Source organism: Mytilus trossulus, chromosome 3 (assembly GCF_036588685.1).
Source record: "Mytilus trossulus isolate FHL-02 chromosome 3, PNRI_Mtr1.1.1.hap1, whole genome shotgun sequence".
Classification (NCBI taxonomy): domain Eukaryota; kingdom Metazoa; phylum Mollusca; class Bivalvia; order Mytilida; family Mytilidae; genus Mytilus; species Mytilus trossulus.
Genome location: NC_086375.1, coordinates 62,176,536 through 62,196,036, shown reverse-complemented (window position 1 = coordinate 62,196,036; position 19,501 = coordinate 62,176,536). Strand labels below are relative to the sequence as shown.

At 31.7% G+C, this 19,501-nt stretch overlaps 1 protein-coding gene across 1 annotated transcript in view; it reads right to left on the bottom strand.

The window, feature by feature from the left end:
- Positions 1 to 2,796: 2,796 nt before the first annotated feature.
- The window catches only part of LOC134710935 (glutamate carboxypeptidase 2-like), a 29,047-nt gene continuing 12,342 nt past the window's right edge, over positions 2,797 to 19,501 (bottom strand). Inside the window, exons 9-18 of the mRNA XM_063571354.1 lie at positions 17,733 to 17,818; positions 17,018 to 17,081; positions 15,321 to 15,388; positions 14,725 to 14,822; positions 14,524 to 14,614; positions 8,889 to 8,978; positions 8,078 to 8,243; positions 7,446 to 7,527; positions 6,922 to 7,014; positions 2,797 to 3,019 (exon numbers count right to left, since the gene is read on the bottom strand). Of these exons, the coding sequence (XP_063427424.1) occupies positions 2,797 to 3,019; positions 6,922 to 7,014; positions 7,446 to 7,527; positions 8,078 to 8,243; positions 8,889 to 8,978; positions 14,524 to 14,614; positions 14,725 to 14,822; positions 15,321 to 15,388; positions 17,018 to 17,081; positions 17,733 to 17,818 (1,061 nt within the window). The remainder of the gene's footprint in view (positions 3,020 to 6,921; positions 7,015 to 7,445; positions 7,528 to 8,077; positions 8,244 to 8,888; positions 8,979 to 14,523; positions 14,615 to 14,724; positions 14,823 to 15,320; positions 15,389 to 17,017; positions 17,082 to 17,732; positions 17,819 to 19,501) is intronic.

Genomic DNA, 19,501 nt, shown 5'->3' with positions numbered 1-19,501 from the left:
TGTGGTATGATTGCAAATGATACAACTCTCCACAAGAGGTCAAAATGACACAGACATTAATAACTATAGGTCACCGTATGGCCTTTAATAATGAGAAAAGCCCATACCGCATAGTCTGCTATAAAAGGCCCCAAAATGACAATGTAAAACAATTCAAACGAGAAAATTAACGGCCTTATTATATGTAACACATAAACAAACGACAACCACTGAATTACATGATTAAATTTTGTAATTAGACGCGCTTTTCGTCTACAAAAGACTTATCAGTGACACTCGACGCCAAAAAAGGTAAAAAGGCACAAATAAAGTAAATTTGAAGAGCATTGATGACTTTTAAAATATCCTAAAAGTTTTGCCAAATACAGCTAAGGTAATCTTTTCCTGAGGAAGAAAAGCCTTAATTTTTCTAAAATAAAAATTGTGTGTGAACAGTTGATTTATAAATATTACCATATAAATGATAATTCATGTCAGCACAGAAGTGCTGACTACTTGGCTGGTATCACCCTCGGGGAATTAAAACTTCACTAGCAGTGGCATCGACCCAGTGGTTGTGAATAAACTCATCATAGATACCAGGATTACATTTTGTATTTACAACAGACGCAAGTTTCGTCTACAAAAGACTCATCTATATATATGTTTGGATATTTGACAGTGCTTTCCGACAAAAAGAGTTCTCTGAGTTTTCACCATAGGGTTCTATATTGAACGGAGGTGCTAAGTGACCGCCAGCCTGTACCACACACTGAAAATAGCAGTTTCTTTTATCTAATATTGAGTTAAATGTTCGAGACTGTCATGGTGGATACACTCATTCAAACATGTGCCGATCGTTCATATATCTCCATTAGCTAGACATAACTCTTAATATCAAATCTACATATTGGCCAACATACTATCAGTGCTTCGTGTATATAATATGTACATTCCTGTAACTAAATTTTGTGTTTGCGCAACTTATGGAGGATTTCCTCTCAATATTTTAAACTTTGGATTAATTTCTTTGTGAATACATTAACACTTTTTAAAAATGATCCGTTAAGGGTTCCTAATTTTTACTGTATAAAGTGTCCTCCTAGATTTTAAATTGATACGAATACGTAAATTTTAGAATTGTATTCCCCATATTGATATTGTATAAAATTAAAGTGTCCACTTCGATTTTAAATTTATTACTTTAGATAAGTTTAAAATTGTGTGACGCATTTCAATACATATACACAACTGTATGTGGTGTCCGATAACTGGAAATATATCTATGCAATAGTATAAGAAGGGAACACAGCTATCTGAGGTGTGCTATAACGCTGGAGAGATTTACGTAAAGAAGCAGATGATTGCAAGGTTTGTTAAATGATTCTGTGAAACTTTGTTTAACCATTTTGGTTTTGGATATCAACAAAAACTCAAAATCAGAAGAGGACCACATTAGTTGTATTTCTGTATGGTATGATTTAAGTATTCGAGATAGATCCGGCATGTATGAAATATTTGTATGGTTCTATTTTTGTTCATTTCAGGGAGTAATTTCTTACTTGGATTTGTCCACATACAACTGTAAATTTGTTCAGCATCTTACCAGTCTCATTAGTAAAATATTTTGTTTAAATGTTTAATTTTTTTTTATAAAGATATATTATGGTTCAAATTAAATAACATTATTAATTTTAATCTATATATGAACACATGAAATATCCTACAAATCTGTCTTTTGATGAGGTAAATGTGTGGTTTTATTGACTTTTGAAAAAAGAAGAGAATTAATAAGAATGTTCTTATGATAGATTATAACGATGTGACTCAAACCTAACCCAAATCACATTGTTTTCCTCTAACTCTAATTCGAAATTCCTTTTGAGTGTTTTGTTGACGATTCTATTTTTCCTTTGTTTCTTTCAGAGTTTTAGCCAAGGGAACGCCTTGTCAATCTTCGACTCATATAGTTTGTGTAACTGCTTCCTTTGGAAAAATGAAGTTTTTTAAAAGAACAAAGATACTTTCATGGTTCACTGTTTCATACAAAATATGCCCAAAAAATCTGACTTGTTCATAACAGCCAAACATTTCTCATGTTTAGTTTACCTGGGCATTATCTTTTTTGTTATCTGAAACCGTATTTGTTTTCAAAACTGCTTTCTTTCCAAATACACAGTGCTGTATACTTTGCAAACTCTTTAAAATATTGAATATTTTCGTTTATGATGATTTCAAACTTATACCCTTCCGGAGCACCTGAGTTCACCCGGAGTGTTTTGTGGGGTTCGAGTTGCTTATTCTATAGTTTTCTATGTTGTGTCATGTGTAATTTTGTTTGTCTTTTTCGTTTTTTAGCCATGGGGGTCGATTTATGAGTTTGGCTGTCCCTTTGGTATCTTTCGACCCTCGTTTAAACACAACTGTTTTATTAGATTTATGATGTTGGGATATCGACATTAATCAAACTGGTAATAAAATAATTTATTAATGAATGATATACATGTACATATTCCAAATAATTTCATAACGCATCCATCCTTCAATTTTATTCATTGTTATATGTACAAGAAAAATCAACTACATTTAGTGCTATAATAATTAATCATTTTCTTTATGATTTTTTTTTACCAAATTAAAGCCGGTTAGAAAATATGATAAAAACATGGCATTGAAATGAGTGTTGACATTATTCTGGTTCCAGAAACTATAATTGCTACACAATTTATTTCTTAAAGCTATATATATTCTGTTTAAAATAAGCAATTAATATTTATCAAACTATATGACTTACAATGACACCATAGTACGAAGAAATCACGAACTACCTTTATTAAATACTGGCATAAATTTTGTAACATCTCTCAAAGTAGAAATAGCGGATTCTATGGTAAATAAAATTACTGAAAAATGTTTCTTAACAATATTCCATCGTCCTTTTTGATCCGGGTCTTTGTCGATCTCAAACAACGAATCCACCAATCCTGGGAAACTACTACCAGCGTACGTGTTAACCTTGCTCTCGGCAAACAGGATATGCCTGGGAATATAAAACAAATTAATGAATAAGAAACTTATTTTCTCGCCTTGAGTTAGAAATTTAAATCGCTCCTTTCAAGGGCGAATCTAAACAGAGGATTCTTATCTGAAGAGGAAGGGGTTATACATCTCCGATCTTAACGTGTCGTGGTTGGGGACAAATGATCGCCATCATTTCTTTTTTATATTTATAGCTACTAGTATTATATATTTTTTTTTAATTTTGTGTTATTGAAGAAAATTTCTAGAAAAAAATCTTTAATGAACTTTTTTGTTATATAAATAAGTCTCAGTTCTCCTTCTGATTGTAACGCTTTACAACAAGGTGCATCTGTTGGCTGTATGGGATGAATGAATAAGAAGTCATGTCCAGTTGGAATAAACACTTAAAATTAGTGCGACTAAACTGTCATCATCTCTGCACGTGTAAAAACCTTAGCAACAACTTTTTGATTAGTACAGTTATTACTGTCATGGTTTCTGATTTTAGGAAAACAGCAATCAATCAAGTCATTTTACACTGAAATTCTACTTGCATGCCTAATGTGCGTAGTTTCCCCCAGTGTTTATCCTTCATCTATCATGATTTTTATAATTCATTGGAAGATACTAAGAACTTAATGATAAATAATCCGTATCAACTTTATAAATAATATATTATGATGATTCTTGATGTATAATAGATTATAGGTACTTACGTTGTTTAACAACTCAATTGCGTATACTAGTGTATTTAATTCGCCTTTGTAAATTACCAACAATGTTGACTGCTGTACCACTATTTTTTACATTTTTACCTATTGTGTCTGTTTGTTTTGTGCACATATTGTTTTCAATATAAAGGGTTTTTATGCGACTGTCATACAAGTGAGATGTTCAGCTATCTTTAAAAAAAAACATGTGTAATCAATATTTTTCTACATAACGAAATGCCTGGCCTGTACCAAGTAAGGAATATGACAGTTGTTATCCATTCGTTTGATGTGGTTGAGTGGTTCGATTTTGCCAATTGTTAAGGGGCATTCCGTTTTGAATATCATTTGAGTTTGGTTATTTTGTTGTTTAATTTTTAGTACACAATAAAATTAACGGTACCAATTTTCTTGCACCAGATGCGCATTTCGACAATATATGTTTTTTCAGTGATGCTCTATACACTTACTGTGTACATAAGACTCGACAGCTAATGGCACTCAAATCAAAACTGTTTGAAAGCCAAATCAGTTACAAAGTTAAAAACAATGAAAATCAAAAGTTTCAAAGTCTTTCTCCATTTCGGATTGAACCAACTCAGTATGTTACAGTTGATGAGGTTAAAACTGATTGAAATGCATTTTGTTCAGATAAAATATTTTCATAAGAACGTTGAATGTAAAAAATAAGTTGAATTTCAAAATATATCAACTAATGTTCATGGGACTTTTTTGTGCTACAAAACAGAAAAAAATACACATTCATTGTAAAAGGTTAGATCAGCTTTATAAGTTATCTCCAATTAAATGGTTGAGTTGAAGGGAAAACAACTAAAAAAATTATATAACAGTAGTATACCGGTTGTTCAAAAGTCATCAATCGATTGAGAAAACTAGAGGCTCCAAAGAGCCTGTGTCGCTCACCTTGGTATATGTGAATATCAAACAAAGGAAGCAGATGGATTCATGACAAAATTGTGTTTTGGTGATGGTGAAGTGTTTGTAAATCTTACTTTACTAAACAGTCTTGCTGCTTACATTTATCTCTATCTATAAAGAACTTGGCCAATTAGTTTCAGTGGAAAATGTTAATAAAAATTTACAAATTTTATGAAAATTGTTAAAAATTGACTATAAAGGACAATAACTCCTTAGGGGGTCAATTGACCATTTCGGTCATGTTGATTTAATTGTAAATCTTACTTTTCTGAACATAATTGCTGTTTACAATTTATCTGAATCTATAATAATATTCAAGATAATAACCAAAAACAGCAAAATTTCCTTAAAATTACCAATTCAGGGGCAGCAACCCAACAATGGGTTGTCAGATTCATCTGAAAATTACAGGGCAGATAGATCTTGATCTGATAAACAGTTTTACCACCTGTCAGATTTGCTCTAAATGCTTTGGTTTTTGAGGTATAAGCCAAAAATTGCCTTTTACCCATATGTTCTATTTTAGCTGTGGCGGCCATCTTGATTTGATGGTCCGGTCACTGGACACATTTTTAAAACTAGATACCCCAAAGATGATTGTTGCCAAGTTTGGATTAATTTGGCCAAGTAGTTTCAGAGGAGACGATTTTTGTAAAGATATATAAAATTTACAAAAAATGGTTAAAAATTGACTTTAAAGGGCAATAACTCCTAAAGGGGTCAACTGACCATTTTGGTCATGTTGACTTATTTGTAAATCTTACTTTGCTGAACATTATTGCTGTTTACAGTTCATATCTATCTATAATAATATTCAAGATAATAACCAAAAACAGCAAAATTTCCTTAAAATTACCAATTCAGGAGCAGCAACCCAACAACGGGTTGTCCGATTCATCTGAAAATTTCAGAACAGATAGATCTTGACCTGATTAACAATTTGATTTCGTCAGATTTGCTCTAAATGCTTTGATTTTTGAGTTATAAGCCAAAAACTGCATTTTACCCCTATGTTCTATTTTTAGCCATGGCGGCCATCTTGGTTGGTTTGGCGGGTCATGCCACACATTTTTTAAACTAGATACCCCAATGATGATTGTGGCCAAGTTTGGTTCAATTTGGCTTAGTTGTTTCAGAGGAGAAGATTTTTGTAAAAGATAACTAAGATTTACGAAAAATGGTTAAAAATTGACTATAAAGGTCAATAACTCCTAAAGGGGTCAACTGACCATTTCGGTCATGTTGACTTATTTGTAAATCCTACTTTGCTAAACATTATTGCTGTTTACAGTTTATCTCTATCTATAATAATATTCAAGATAATAACCAAAAACAGCAAAATTTCCACAAAATTACCAATTCAGGGGCAGCAACCAAACAACGGGTTGACTGATTCATCTGAAAATTTCAGGGCAGATAGATCTTGACCTGATAAAATTTTTTACCTCGTGTCAGATTTCCTTTAAATGCTTTGGTTTTTGAGTTATAAGCCAAAAACTGCATTTTACCCCTATGTTCTATTTTTAGCCGTGGCGGCCATCTTGGTTGGTTGACCGGGTCACGCCACACATTTTTTAAACTAGATACCCCAATGATGATTGTGGCCAAGTTTGGTTCAATTTGGCCCAGTAGTTTCAGAGGAGAAGATTTTTGTAAAAGTTAACAACGACGACGGACGACGGACGACGGACGCCGGACGCAAAGTGATGGGAAAAGCTCACTTGGCCCTTCGGGCCAGGTGAGCTAAAAACCAAATCCAGGTTACAAACCAAAACCGAGGGAGAAAACAAAGGAACAACAGGAACACTGAAGTGCATCAAACACAAACGGCAACACTCATAGAAACGAAATATTTGATAGCAATTGCCATATTTCTAACTCAGTACAGGACATTTAAAGAAAAAGTGATGCGTTAAACCTGGTTCAATGACATTTCAAACCTTCCCCTTTATGACAATGTTAAAACAAATAGAACTTAAATTATCATAAAAAAAAATCGTTGAAGTGATTGGACAAAACACATGTATTATCTTTTTCGGATCAAAGTTTGGTAAATATATTAATTTCATCTCTAAAATATTTTGTAATTTATTTAAGAACTAGATATAGAACAATAATTTGTATTCTTCTATTGTACCACCTCGATTTACGTAAAAAGGTTGATATTCCCTTTTTTTTTTTTTTTTAAACAGTAACTGTTGTCTATATTTAGCAACCAAATAGTATAGGTAAATGGTTAACCTTAAATGTTTGTTTAAATAATAAATTTTACCTAGCAAACGGACGTCCAGGTAGACCTTGTGGATCTAAAAAGGATCTTTCAAACAATGATAACTGATCGTTAATACGCCGAATTTCTAGAGGACTGAAATAAAACATGTCAAAATAGATAAATATGAGAGCAAATTCATAATGAGATGCCTATACCAAGTCGGGAATATGACAGTTGTTTTCCATTCGCAAGATTTGTTTCAACTTGTGAATTTGCCATTTGTATACCGGTTTTTCATTTTTAATTTCCCTAGGAGTTCGGTATTTTTATTCTTATAATATGAAAAAGGTGATTGAGTGTGAGTGCAAACTAGATATAATATCTACCGTAGACGACGTTCTATTGTCGATACACATACAATAGTTACAACGTGTCATGATGATTTTATTGTTTATCAGAATTTACAATATATTTGACAATCTTTGCTGAATAAAACCTTTTTACATGTTTGGTGTTTCTGAATCTGATATTGCCTTGTTTCCAACAACTTTAAATTTCTTTTATTAACATACATTATGACTTACTTATATTTATTTGCATTTTGCAGCCTACTTTTGAATGCCATTGTCTCTGTTTTAAGACTGACTGTCACCTTTTTAAAATCATCTTAAATATAGAAAAAAATGACTACACTGTACCAATTTTGTGTGTTATTCATTGTTTATGCTATTATACTTTACTTTTCAATATAATTTACATTGTCACCACGCAGAAAAGTGCCGCGAACGCATGCAATGTATAGTTCGGGTTTTTTTTTTTATTTCTTCGAAGTTTTACCATACACTTTCTTTTATGTTTTGAAAGAACTCATCATAGATACCAATCTTAAAATTTGTGTACACCGCACATACTTTTTGTCTACAAACGAATCACCAGAGATGTTCAGATCAAATTAGTTTAAAAGGCAAAAAAAAAAGTGGAAGATCATTGTCATTTATATTTTGCTTTAATACTCTCCAAGACAAACTTCAGCATACATCAGTCATCAAAAACTTGTAAATTAACAACAATAATATCACATAACAGGAATTTACAGCACTATGATTGCATTGCTTTTAAATTTTTTCCAATGAAAATGATTGAAATTTAAAAAAAAAAAAAGTTAATCAGTGTAATATATGAGTGAAATGTATAAAACAAATCGAATATTTCTTACCAAAAATGATACTGTGATTTCGCAACATTGTTCCATAGTCTTCGTCTAGGATATTTACCAAGGATAGCAGTTCGTTTGCGAAGTTTACAACATCAAATGGAATAACCATTGTATCTGATAAAGCCCTTGCCATCTCTGCCCATACCCGTGCGGTGGCTTGGTGATACTGGAATACATTTGGTCTGTAATACGATTATTACTATCAACTTGACCAATTCCACGATTTCCTTTTTTTTAGGTATTAGCTTGGATATGACAAATAATGCATATGTTAACGAAAGTCACCTTTATACTTAGCTTTTTATAATACAATCAGTGGCCTGTCATTGTCCCACATATGCATATTATTATTTTTATTATTATTATACAGTATTCATAACAGTTTATTAAATAATATTAAATTTACCCTAAGCGTTTTACAACATATATCCATTCACATATATAAGTATTAACATTACATATTTTAAAAGCCCATGATAAAAACTTTTAAACAAACAGATTTTTAAAATATAACATTGATAAACAATAAAATTCATACCAAATGGACATGATAAAATGAAGAAGATATCTAAACCGTACCAATAAAAGTAATTTAATACTAAAAAAAAACCAATTGCTTAAAAAAAATCAAAAATTACCAATAAAAGTAAGTTAAAAATTCAAAAAATAATTGCGTAAAAATTCAAAAAATACAATAATATAGAAATATTTTATGAACTATGAAAAGCATGTCTGAATAAATGAGTTTCCAGTTATGTACTTGTATAGATGTCTCTGATTGTACTGTACCCCACATCACACAGCATCTTACCTTGAAACCTCGGTCCATGATTTCATCAACCATCTTAAAAGTTTCATACTTTGAATGGTACAATGGATCTGAGAACAATTGGTACTTGTCCTATGATGTAAAAAACATATGGCAACATCACCAGAAACAAGAAGCTCTCAAATGCCTGAATCGCTCACCTTAATTTTTTTGGTTAAATCTCTCATCAATGATTATTTTGGCTTTTCAATTTATTTAAATGTTCTTTGAATCGTTTTTGAACCTTTTTCCTTCAAAAGCAAAAAAAAAAAATCATTTTCTCCTATGTTCTATTTTAGCCATAGGAGCTATGTTTCTTGACATACAAGGAAATGAAATATAAAATTTATACTAGATACTCTGAAACTCATTTAGCCTAAGTTTGGCTGAAATTGATACAGCAGTTTCAAAGAAGAAGATTTTTAAAAGTAAGTCAACATGATGAACAAATTGTGAAAAAAAGTCTTTAAAGGGGTCAATTGACAATTTTGGTCAAATTGACTTATTTGTAGATCTTACTTTGCTTAACAATATTGCTATTAACAGTTTATCTGTATCTATAATAATATTCAAGATAATAACCAAAAACTGCAAAATATCTTTAAAATCATCAATTCAGGGGCATTATACCTGAAAAACCAGTTACCCAATTCGGCTGAAAATTTCAGGACAGGTAGACCTTGACCTAATAAATACTTAACTTCTTGTCTTATTTGCTCTAAATGCTGGAGTTTTTGAGATATAAGCCAAAAACTGCATTTTACCCTGTGTTCTATTTTTAGCCATGACGGCCATGTTTTTTGACGAAATAAAAAAAAAAGCACAAACTTTATTTTATACACCCTATTGATCATTCAGTTGAAGTTTGGTTGAATTTGGTTGAGTAGTTTTAGAGGAGAAGATTTTTTAAAGTTAGCAAATATGATGAACAAATTGTGAAAAATTGTCATTAAAGGACGAGTACCCCTTAAGGGGACAATTGACAATTTTGGTCATATTAACTTATTTGTAGATCTTACTTTGCTGATCATTTTTGCTGTTTACAGTTTATCTTTATCTATAATAATATTCAAGATAATGACCAAAAACTGCAAAATTTCCCTAAAATTACCAATTAAGTGGCAGCAACCCAACAATGGGTTGTTTGATTCATCTGAAAATTTCAGGGCTGATAGATATTGACCTAATGAACATTTTTAACCCATGTCAGATTGCTCTAAATGCTTTCGTTTTTGAGATATAAGCCAAAAACTGCATTTGACCCCTATGTTCTATTTTAAGTAATGGCGGCCATGTTTTTTGACGGATCAAAAAATCGAAGCACACACTTTGTCCAGGATAATCTAAGGAACAATCATGCTAAGTTTCATTTAAATCCATTCAGTAGTTTCAGAGGAAAAGATTTTTTAAAGTAAGCAAACATGATGAACAAATTGTGAAAAATTGTCATTAAAGAACAATAACCCCTTAAGGGGTCAATTGACAATTTTGGTCATATTAACTTATTTGTAGATCTTACTTTGCTGATCATTTTTGCTGTTTACAGTTTATCTTTATCTATAATAATATTCAAGATAATGACCAAAAACTGCAAAATGTCCTTAAAATTACCAATTAAGTGGCAGCAACCCAACAATGGGTTGTTTGATTCATCTGAAAATTTCAGGGCTGATAGATATTGGCCTAATGAACATTTTTAACCCATGTCAGATTGCTCTAAATGCTTTCGTTTTTGAGATATAAGCCAAAAACTGCATTTGACCCCTATGTTCTATTTTAAGTAATGGCGGCCATGTATTTTGACGGATCAAAAAATCGAAGCACACACTTTGTGCAGGAGAATCTAAGGAACAATCATGCTAAGTTTCATCCAAATCCATTCAGTAGTTTCAGAGGAAAAGATTTTTTAAAGTAAGCAAACATGATGAACAAATTGTGAAAAATTGTCATTAAAGAACAATAACCCCTTAAGGGGTCAATTGACAATTTTGGTCATTTAACTTATTTGTAGATCTTACTTTGCTGATCATTTTTGCTGTTTACAGTTTATCTTTATCTATAATAATATTCAAGATAATGACCAAAAACTGCAAAATTTCCTTAAAATTACCAATTAAGTGGCAGCAACCCAACAATGGGTTGTTTGATTCATCTGAAAATTTCAGGGCTGATAGATATTGACCTAATGAACATTTTTAACCCATGTCAGATTGCTCTAAATGCTTTCGTTTTTGAGATATAAGCCAAAAACTGCATTTGACCCCTATGTTCTATTTTAAGTAATGGCGGCCATGTATTTTGACGGATCAAAAAATCGAAGCACACACTTTGTGCAGGATAATCTAAGGAACAATCATGCTAAGTTTCATTCAAATCCATTCAGTAGTTTCAGAGGAAAAGATTTTTTAAAGTAAGCAAACATGATGAACAAATTGTGAAAAATTGTCATTAAAGAACAATAACCCCTTAAGGGGTCAATTGACAATTTTGGTCATATTAACTTATTTGTAGATCTTACTTTGCTGATCATTTTTGCTGTTTACAGTTTATCTTTATCTATAATAATATTCAAGATAATGACCAAAAACTGCAAAATTTCCTTAAAATTACCAATTAAGTGGCAGCAACCCAACAATGGGTTGTTTGATTCATCTGAAAATTTCAGGGCTGATAGATATTGGCCTAATGAACATTTTTAACCCATGTCAGATTGCTCTAAATGCTTTCGTTTTTGAGATATAAGCCAAAAACTGCATTTGACCCCTATGTTCTATTTTAAGTAATGGCGGCCATGTATTTTGACGGATCAAAAAATCGAAGCACACACTTTGTGCAGGAGAATCTAAGGAACAATCATGCTAAGTTTCATCCAAATCCATTCAGTAGTTTCAGAGGAAAAGATTTTTTAAAGTAAGCAAACATGATGAACAAATTGTGAAAAATTGTCATTAAAGAACAATAACCCCTTAAGGGGTCAATTGACAATTTTGGTCATATTAACTTATTTGTAGATCTTACTTTGCTGATCATTTTTGCTGTTTACAGTTTATCTTTATCTATAATAATATTCAAGATAATGACCAAAAACTGCAAAATTTCCTTAAAATTACCAATTAAGTGGCAGCAACCCAACAATGGGTTGTTTGATTCATCTGAAAATTTCAGGGCTGATAGATATTGGCCTAATGAACATTTTTAACCAATGTCAGATTGCTCTAAATGCTTTCGTTTTTGAGATATAAGCCAAAAACTGCATTTGACCCCTATGTTCTATTTTAAGTAATGGCGGCCATGTATTTTGACGGATCAAAAAATCGAAGCACACACTTTGTGCAGGAGAATCTAAGGAACAATCATGCTAAGTTTCATCCAAATCCATTCAGTAGTTTCAGAGGAAAAGATTTTTTAAAGTAAGCAAACATGATGAACAAATTGTGAAAAATTGTCATTAAAGAACAATAACCCCTTAAGGGGTCAATTGACAATTTTGGTCATATTAACTTATTTGTAGATCTTACTTTGCTGATCATTTTGCTGTTTACAGTTTATCTTTATCTATAATAATATTCAAGATAATGACCAAAAACTGCAAAATTTCCTTAAAATTACCAATTAAGTGGCAGCAACCCAACAATGGGTTGTTTGATTCATCTGAAAATTTCAGGGCTGATAGATATTGGCCTAATGAACATTTTTAACCAATGTCAGATTGCTCTAAATGCTTTCGTTTTTGAGATATAAGCCAAAAACTGCATTTGACCCCTATGTTCTATTTTAAGTAATGGCGGCCATGTATTTTGACGGATCAAAAAATCGAAGCACACACTTTGTGCAGGAGAATCTAAGGAACAATCATGCTAAGTTTCATCCAAATCCATTCAGTAGTTTCAGAGGAAAAGATTTTTTAAAGTAAGCAAACATGATGAACAAATTGTGAAAAATTGTCATTAAAGAACAATAACCCCTTAAGGGGTCAATTGACAATTTTGGTCATATTTAACTTATTTGTAGATCTTACTTTGCTGATCATTTTGCTGTTTACAGTTTATCTTTATCTATAATAATATTCAAGATAATGACCAAAAACTGCAAAATTTCCTTAAAATTACCAATTAAGTGGCAGCAACCCAACAATGGGTTGTTTGATTCATCTGAAAATTTCAGGGCTGATAGATATTGACCTAATGAACATTTTGAACCCATGTCAGATTTGCTCTAAATGCTTTCGTTTTTGAGATATAAGCCAAAAACTGCATTTGACCCCTATGTTCTATTTTAAGTAACGGCGGCCATGTTTTTTGACGGATCAAAAATCGAGGCACACACTTTGTGCAGGATAATCTAAGGAACAATCATGCTAAGTTTCATTCAAATCCATTCAGTAGTTTCAGAGGAGAAGATGTTTGAAAAATTGTTAACGACGACGACGACGATGTGAAAAGTGATGAGAAAAGCTCACATGGCCTTTTAGGCCAGGTGAGCTAAAAAGGAACAAGACAAATTAAGGACATTGATTTAAATAGTTTTCTTAATTTTTTGTTGTATTACTACAGGAATAAATTTTAAGGACATATAAGTATTTAGTACTAAGAAAAGAGTAATTAATGGTGAAGTTGAGTTCTGGACTCTATAAAAAGTAAATTCACAAAAATACTTAACTCCGGGGAAAATTCAAACCGGAAATTCCCCAATCAAACATTTGTCAAATGGCAAAATGAAATGATAAAACATAGCATACGAATGGAAAGCAACTCTCATATTCCTGACTAGGTAAATTTGAGTTATGATTTGAAAAGGAAGCAGAATTTCCAATACATGAAAAGGTATTAAAGCCTATGTAAATCTTTAAAGTGGATCAATATGTTAAGTTTTAATTTCGATTTGTTCTTCCGAATTCTCAGATTTTTAGGAAGGCTTTGCATGTCATGTCTGAAGAAAATTATAGCAACTTATATAAGAAAAACGTATGTCTTCTAGGTATATTACTTCTTTGGTTTTATTTGGAACTTTTTGGGACAAATTTCAGTTTTTAAGCTCTTTAACTTCGTATTTACGTTTTCCTACCACCTGTTTTGATTCGAGCGTTATTGTTTAGTCTTATATTGTCAAAAACGCGCGTTTTCCAAACGCAATTATAAACCATGATATCATGGATGAGTATGTACAACCACAAGGTGGGTCCAGTCGCTTGGGTATCATCCTCCTAGTAGACATCACATTTATGTTAATTGACTGTTTATAAAATATATAATTATTTGAAACACCAAGGTTTTCTACCTCGAACTGTCTTAGCCCTATTTTGAAAAACTTTTGGGAATTTCTGTTTTTCTCAAAGTCCCAAATGTTTAGATTTGAGCGTCACAAATGAGGTTTTTTTTTTAGAAAAAGAAACATTCATTTGGTAAACAAAAAAGGATCAGCATGGTATTTTATAGAGTTATATAATTTTAAATTTTGAATTCAGATATTTTGTATTTCCCCAAGATATTTAGTAATTTTGGTATTACGCTCATCATAACAGAGTGAACATATGTAATAATGTAGTGACTTACAAGGTCGACGTATAACGGACATCACAGTTGGATAAACCAAAGGACACCACAGCTGGGAAAACTGACTAGGCAATCTAATGACTTACATGATCGAATGTATAACGGATATCACAGCTGGGTAAACCAACCATTTGTACCATTGGAGCATAATCACTCCCGGAACCAATACCACTTACACTAAAACAGGATTGAAATTAAATATACCTTATTATATATCACAACTACAAGCTGGCATAAAACATTTAAAAGTGAAGATAATATTCATCAATCATGTATGGTAAACTTACCGAGGAACACTATTAGGGTCACTCCTATCCTTTGGAAAAGATGCCTTCCATTTATCATAAACAGTTTTATGGATTTCAGTAGAGTCTGGATTAGGTACCTGGTTTTAATTAAATACAAAACACATTATTAGAAAGGAATACTAATATACTTTTTCACATTTTTTAAAGTTTCACACTGCCTCCATTATTCACTGCGCCGGATAAGCGAAAGTATTATTATAGTCAATTACAATCCAAAGAGATCAGGTATGATATTTTTAAGACTTTCATATTTCAGACACTGTCTCATCCATCAATGGTGTTGAGTGTCAGAAAAAAAATGAAAACACCAAAAACTATCCAGAATAACTACATGACACTTTATAAACTGGAAGCAGTCGGCGAATAATTTACATTCTGAAATACTGATAAGTCGCATGTACACGAAACGTTCGGTGTACAAAATGACAAGGCTGTTATCTTAGATGCATTTTCTAACCTTGCTGTCAGGAACATGGTTGAAGGAAATACATTGATATAAAATAAAAAACATCCTAGTTATTTCTGAATTTTGAATTACATTACCATCAAAGCATTAATTCCTGTACTATTCGTACCTTTTTAGTAGCTGCGAAAATGACATCATACAACAGTGGAGTCGACAGCGCCCTTAGAGAAAAGTTACCTGTATAAAACAATATAGATTTTAGCAGCTACAAATTATAATTATTATCAATTTTGCACATTTTGGTAAGTGTCACGACAGTGTAAGTAGTTCACAAAACCTTGATTTTTAGAAATACATGTACTGAGGATTGTTTATACCGGGAGTAGATTACCGGGGCTGTCTTCGGAAAAACCTTTCGGAATTTGGGGTTCGTATTGATCTTCAACTCTTGTACTTTCCTTATAATACTGAATTTTCTAGCATCACTGGTGAGTCTTTATTGACGAAATGTCTGGTATACACTTTTATGTGTCTGGTATCATTTTTGAGTTTATTTAACCAAGCTATGCACGCGACTCTATTTGAAACTAATTCTAGTGATATGACTCATGTCAAAGAGTATTTCACAACAGAAAATATTTGTAAAATATTAAAATATCACATGTTTTGAATGTCTTGTGGCCAATTTCAATGATGGTCCTTAATGATTCAGATACTCGGATTCTCTAGTTTTTGAACCAAAAATACAAAGTCAAATCAGTGTTTTACGTTAACAAACTACTATAAATATAAAAAAATTGTGATGTGATTGCCTATGAGACAACGCTTCATAAGAGATCAAATGAAACAGAAAATATAAGCAATAAGCCAAAAATTATATATGTTTCTAAAATTACCACTGTAATTTTTAAGTCCCTTTTGTATTATTTCCACTGGTTAATATCTTTCCAGACCCAATAGTAATAATAACAATTTTAGCCAGTAATTTGATACTGTTACAATTTCCATGATATCTTTTATTATAAATATTAAGTTTCTTCATATTGTTCTTATGCTAAGGTTACATGTCTGCACACTATAAAAACATGACAAAGTCCTATAGAAGCTAATATCATTCTCTATTATCGTGTACACTTTCCATCGAATTTTTAATTTTTCTTTCTTTTCGGAAATCATACTATAAGTCGATGTCCTTTTTTCTTCTTCAATTTGCTGTGTGTAAGCTGTTTTTTTTTTATTTTCCTTGTTTTTCTATTCTGTATGTATCATGGGGCAAAATGTGGCATGAATAGAAAAACTCCGTCGCTTTGCATGCAAAAAAAATCTTATATTCTGCGATTTATTGGTTAAATATTCACAACGAGATTTTTTTAGTCAATGCGATGTTTTCAATTCAAATTTACCATTTTGGTATACCTTTTTGTCATGAAATTTAAAAATTTACCATTTCAATTATTTCATGCAGTTGTTCAATTTTCGTTAATTGTTTATTTTGTTTGAACTTTACGTTACTTGATTTAGCGATGAATAAGAAAAAAAGTGTTGCATCTGTTGATGATAAAGATAGGATCCAAATCATGACCTTCCAAATGTCAATGCAGTTTGAAATCGCAAATGACGATGTTTCAAGATAACAAATACATTAAACTTAAATACTTATATGTTAATCTTTAGTCCCTCTTCTTTTATACATGACTAGAATAGTTAGTATCATAAACTTACATGACTACATTGATTTACCTCTTTGTATTTCAAACGCAATCTATTAAGGATTTTTACATAATTTATTGCAATCTTGATATTTAGCACTAATATTTTATACACAATGAACGACTTTCAATCAGTGAGTTGCTACTGGCTACATACCTTGCAAGGCTTTATCAACATTTAGATAAGCAAGTGATCTCTCCGCTAGATTTTTAACATATTGCTGAAATAAACCCTCAATAAAAAAAAAAAAGAAACAGCGGCATACTATAGTTTCCTTTATTTATATATGATAAGCATTTATATTCATTCAATGATTTTGTTGGATATTTGTGATCTGTTGTTCATGACTCAAGTTTAATGATTAACCTCATTTTGTGTTGGCGAGTAAGAGTTCAACCCACCATCTTTTGTTGAAATGTCTTGTACAAAGTCAAGAAAATAGCAGTTGTTATCTTAAAATTCATTTCTGTGTGTGTTGCATTGTCGTTTGTATTTTGTTATAGTTGATGTGTTTTCTTCGGTTTTAGTTTGTAACCCGAATTTGTTTTCGATTCAATTGATTTATGACTTTCGAACAGCGGTATACTACTGTTGACTTTATTTTTTGACTTATTGTTAACACGTCTTTTTATTATTTTACAGCGTCGTTGGATTACTGAAACATTGATTCATATCCCATCGCCTAACATTCATTGTGTTTGCCTTTACTTTTTACTCGAAGCTCTGATGTTTTCTTTTTATCTGTCTTTGCTCTTATCTTTCTGTTCAGAAGATCTGCATGCGCAAGTTAATTTGTCTCGGTATTTATATACATGACTAGTATTCGGAGAAAATAAAATGACGTAAAGCACAGAATATCAAAGTTATGTACCTCAACCCATTCTACAGAACCAACTAATTTATATTCTTCTGCTCCCCAGCTACAAAATATTATTGATCGACGTGGTCGCCATTTGTCTGAAAACGGTATATACCCATTTTAAATTTACCACAAAGAAGGTAAAATTCTTGTTCACCGATTTAACTCAAATTCTGACATTCGATATAAAACATACTAAAACGTTTATAGAATTTACAAAACATGTACAATAAACAATGCACGCACTCGCTAATAAATATCAACATTTTCATGTGCATTAATGTCTTGACGTCATCTATTTAACCATCGAGATGACCTCCGAGGACTGCGAACGGTCATATAACCTAACATAATCATGAATAGAATAACAAGCTGATAGCGACACCGTGCAATTGGGTTGTTCTAGGTCTGTTTGATTCCATATCGTAGGTATGTTTATCATCGTTTTTATTTGTGCTAGAATGATGTTTTGTGGATCGAATCTGTCAATAAAAATGATTTATCCTTGTTTCATTTTCAATTTTTACATTTCCTTTGAATAGTAGAATACATGCTAATCCCATCTACAGCTGAGGTGTTAAATAAAAGATCTAATGAATACGAATTCAAAGAAGTCGAATTATTGCAAGTGTATAATTCATCAGCAATTTGTGTATCTTATTTTGACAAATTTGAAATAAATTGGCTGTTTAAATTAAATTAGTATTTCGGTATACACTTTCAGTAGAATACTTCGCAGCAAAGCAAATTTAACGGAGGCCATAAATGGAAAGATCGGACGAGACCATGACTATTTCAGAGATGAAAAAAGCGATGACAATCATTCATATAATATATATTTTGTCAGTCGTGATGAAATTTGACAAAAAGTAACTTAAACTTACCTCTGCTGATGGACTGATAGTCACCGATGGTATCACCATCGCAGTAGCCAGAAATTTGGTACTGGCAGGAAAATACGGATATCATGGTATTAAAATTTGCTGTTACAAAATCATTTAAAATTAAGGAACGTATCTCCCTCTTGCAAAGCTGTGATTCCTTGTCTGGCTTTTGCTTTTCTTTGTTTTGTCCTTTTTGGTTTATAGTTCTACATTTTTTTAAAAGCTTTTGACTTTCTAATATTTTTGCCCAAATCATCACTGAAGAGATATTGATGGTTGAAATGGGCATCTCGCAAAGATAGTACTATTTGTTACAACTGTAGTTCAAACGCTATACTTTTGTTTCATTTGGAATTGCATATCTTTATGAATGGTCAAACTATACAAAATATTTGTTGCATCAAACATTATAAGCTTAGTTAGAAACTATTGCAGTTAAAGAAAAGTGACTTACTTCTTTTAACCAGTTGTCCCATGACACGTGACACCTCCTTCATTACAGCTGTGCCACTAGAAGGATCGATTGCACCAAACACCCAAGCGTCTCTGTGGTTACCCATAAGTACGTACCTGTCTTATAACATACACAATATGTGTTAATATAATATGTTTTCATGGATTTTTTATAGAAACAAGGTAAAATATATGTATGAAACAAGAAAATCATATATGATTTACAATCTGAAAATATTTCGATAAAAGCAATGTATACCTGGTTCAATAGCTCCCCTTATTATTCCTATTACATTGTAAGTTTTGGCTCTTTTATTTGTTGTAGATATCCTCATTTTCACTCTCCTGTAGAAACACAAAATATGACAAGAATAACCTTTGAAACATGTATTTATTAATTGATTAATACTCAACTATCATAAAGAAACATTTCTTTTCTTTTAA